Source organism: Empidonax traillii, unplaced genomic scaffold (genome assembly GCF_003031625.1).
Source record: "Empidonax traillii isolate 1590-97213 ecotype Southwest subspecies unplaced genomic scaffold, ASM303162v1 scaffold1513:size130047, whole genome shotgun sequence".
NCBI lineage: Eukaryota > Metazoa > Chordata > Aves > Passeriformes > Tyrannidae > Empidonax > Empidonax traillii.
In genome coordinates this window covers 33,588-37,168 of record NW_020956706.1, presented here as the reverse complement: position 1 = coordinate 37,168, position 3,581 = coordinate 33,588, and the positions used below count along the sequence as shown (strand labels likewise).

At 39.1% G+C, this 3,581-nt stretch overlaps 1 protein-coding gene across 1 annotated transcript in view; it reads right to left on the bottom strand.

Annotated features, from left to right (window-relative positions):
• Nucleotides 1–3,278, bottom strand: part of LOC114070314 (sec1 family domain-containing protein 2-like) — a 95,493-nt gene extending 92,215 nt beyond the window's left edge. Inside the window, exon 1 of the mRNA XM_027907653.1 lies at nt 3,035–3,278. Coding sequence (XP_027763454.1) covers nt 3,035–3,266 — 232 coding nt within the window. The 5' untranslated portion in view covers nt 3,267–3,278. The remainder of the gene's footprint in view (nt 1–3,034) is intronic.
• Nucleotides 3,279–3,581: the final 303 nt, after the last annotated feature.

Below are 3,581 nucleotides of genomic sequence, written 5' to 3'. Positions count from 1 at the left end.
AACAAATAAAACCAACAAAAATGTGTATTTCTCAAGACTGCACAACTTCCATGCCTTGCAGAAAAGTGGAAAGCAAAAGGCTGAGGCAGCAGTTCAGAGCCACAGCTGAGATATGACTTTTAATTTCAACTTCAACCAACCAAACAGCCTTAGTGCAATGCTGTGACCAAAAGAAACCCAAAACACCAGATACCAGGTGTATCAGGAAGCAGAACACAAAGTCCTCTTTGTTCAAAGACACATAATTACTAGTACCTGAAAATGTAATTCCACGGTTTTCTGTTTCAAGTTCCAAAATGAGTCACACAAAGCTGAGAGCATCAGTCCACTTCATCAACTTCAAACTGAGATCCTGAGAGAAAGCTAGTTGCTGTATATCATACAGTGTCATTTACTTCATAAGTACTTCTTCATCATATGTAAGAATAACCAAAACTATATTGTTCTAGTCCTCTGTGGTGTTTGGTCCACACACCAAATGCAGCCATGGCTAACAGAAAATAAAGTACAAAATCATGAAACTGAAGACTGTGCTACAACGCACATAGGAGTCAAATGACAGTTACATGGGAAACAGAGTTACTGACATTTCTCAGCTTTGGAGTGCTCAGCTTTGCAGTCTATGTATTATTACATCTCTCTATGTTTTTTACAGGGAACGGTGAATTTTTATATCTGTTGCTATAACCCCAGCTGTCCAATCATGGACTGCCAGCAGGGTTTGAAAATTCAGTCTGGAGGTGAGCAGTGAGCCAGCAGTGTCTTGAACTCACACAGTAACTGGCCCAGTCTTCTCTCCTGAAACATCCCATTTAACATTCTTTCTATCACTTACCTTGATGGAAAGGTGAAATAAAAGACTGTGAACATTTCACTTGTTCTGATCATGAGTGAGAGACTCCAAGAATTATTGCAATTTTTTTTTTAGTCTAATTAACTTTTGTGGCAAGAGCAAAAAAGGCTTTCTCTTGTTTCTGTTTCTTACAGTAAAATGAGGGTAGAACGCTGTGGGGTTGAACCACGATCTGTCCAGATGCATGGCTGCTGCTAACTTGCAGAGCTGGGTTGCCTTTGTGAAAATATGCCAACCAGTATCTGCTAAAAGGAATAGTCAGTCTGTAGTTCATAGAAGTTCTGCTGAAGATGTCTCAGCATTACATCTGTGATTGTACAAAAAAGGAGAAACCGGCACTGCTATCTATTCCCTGATTTTCCACCCTGTTACAAAGAGAGTCCTGCTGCGCCTTTGAAGGAAAGCCTGTGGATGCTCCTATTGTTCTGACTTGCTTTGCCTCTCAAGTAATGAGCAAAGTACCTAAGGTTCAGAGGGCAGCAGGGTGTAAAACACAGGCCTGGCAAAATAGAGGTCAAGGAGGAGTAGGTCTAAGGCTGGTCAAGTTTTATTAGTCTTCCCAATTCAACGGTACGGCAAATATAGCAACTGGCAAATTCAGCAAATTCCACTAATGCTAAGAAAGCAAACTATTGGATGAATAAAGCCTTGAAAACTACCTATGGAGCATTCATAGAAATTTCATTTTATACTTTGCTCCCATGAGAATCCTTATTTTTGGTCATGTCAGTAGGTTTTAATTTTGTTTTGCCCTCTCCTATTATGAACTCAAAAAGAACTAAATAAGATGTAAAAATGAAGAATACAGATACAGAAAGAAGGATGCCAGGACTCTGTCTTTGTGTTATGCAATTAACCTCATCACATAACAATGATGCGCTTGGTCTAAAACCACCTACACTGGGTCTCTCCAGAGCTTCTCTTTGGTACTTGACTGAAGTTTCAGAGACTTAAAATCTTTGCATACTTACATTAGGCCCGATGAAGAGAAATTTGACAAAACTGTGACTTAAAACATCTCTGATCATAGGAGAAAATGGAGAATATGAAAATGGAGATTAAGAAATTACTGGACCACACCCAGTAGAAGACAACACTGAAGTTCTGAGGAAACACCATATAGTGTGCAGTACATATTGAAAAAAAAAAGAGAAAAAAAGCCTACAAGAAGCCTGGAACACTGTGGGCACCTTGGCTGGGAGTATTAAAATAAGAGCACATTGCAAATATGACTGAATATGTCTATTCCTTAAGTAAGTCTTTCAACCACTATAGTGTTTATGCTCAAAGCAACAGCAGACCGGTAAGACCACACCTGTATTTCAAAGTAGAAGTAGAATAAGGTTATAAAATAAATAAAATAAAATAAATATAGCAATTATAAAATAAAAACCAACAGCACTATTATTCCACTTCCCTTGAGACTCCACACTTAGGTCCGTCCTTGGCAAAGACTTTTGATTGTAAGCCCCTCTAAACATCTTGATTTCTGTTCATATGCTCACCACCTCAAAGATGACCTCCTCGGTATTATCAAATACTGAGAAAAACGAATAACAAGAAGTGACATCCCTTCTGCCACTCTAGGCCCCCCCTGAGCCATAATTCATTCATTTTAAATAAAGTTTTAAATTTTTTTTTTCTAAAATGTGACACCAGCAGCAAGAGGTTATGGCTTTCCTGCTCTATCAGGGCTGACCTAAAAAAAGGCTTAGCATGCTATTTTTAAAGGCTAATGTTCATGTTGTTTCAGCAAAAAGCTCAGTGTTGGTTTTAGACACATTTCTTCTTTTATGCCAGAGAGGCCAGCTCCTCGTATTCACAAAGCTACTGTGGTTCACTGAACATGTTTCCAGGACTAATTTTGACTTCCCAGGGTCAACTTTACACAAATCAGTGAAAGAAATTGTGGAAAAGATTACCTTACAAAAACACACAAACTTAGCCAACCTTTAACAAAAAGAACAACTTGTAGAGCTTTCATCAGACTCAGCACTCTTCAAGGACAGCCTGTCAGCATTTGGCATATATGAACACAGGAGATGGAACAAATCTACAGGAAATCCTTCTGCTTACTCATGTACTCTCAGCACCACAGACCAGTCAAACCATTTTTATACACTTTTCCCAGTTCCCACATTCCCAGCCATCCAATTTCCCACCACACAAGCAGAATCTTACCTGTAATTTTCTGCAACAGAGGAGATGGCTCTGGCTCATCACAAATTGCCTTGATGAGGGCCTTTTTCACCTTTTCTTCAGCTGCATCCAGCTCTTTTCCACTTTCGATTTCTCCAACCACAGAATATATGTATACCAGCAAGACAAGGAAGTCCTCACAGGTATAATCATCTTTCGTTCTCTCGTTGTAAGACTTGATCATTGGCAATAACTGGTTCAAAACACTGGGCATTTCTGATTCGCCAATAGTCTGAAAAACAAAAGGAAGATCATGTCAGATCGCCTCCGTAGCGCGTGTCAGTTAGTATCAGACATACTTCTGCCTGCACCCACAAGTTATTATTTCTCATAATAGCAGAGCTCATTTAATAAAACATTGTTCAATTTTCACATTCTCATTACTCAGTAAATGGCGCTGTGACTTGCTGCTCAGACAGCAAATTTATTAGTTTTCTACATTTTTTTCCTTAGGAAGTCATAATAGCAGCACCTTAGAACTTGAAAAGCCTGAGGATTAGATCTTCTTCAAGTACCAGTATGATAAGAG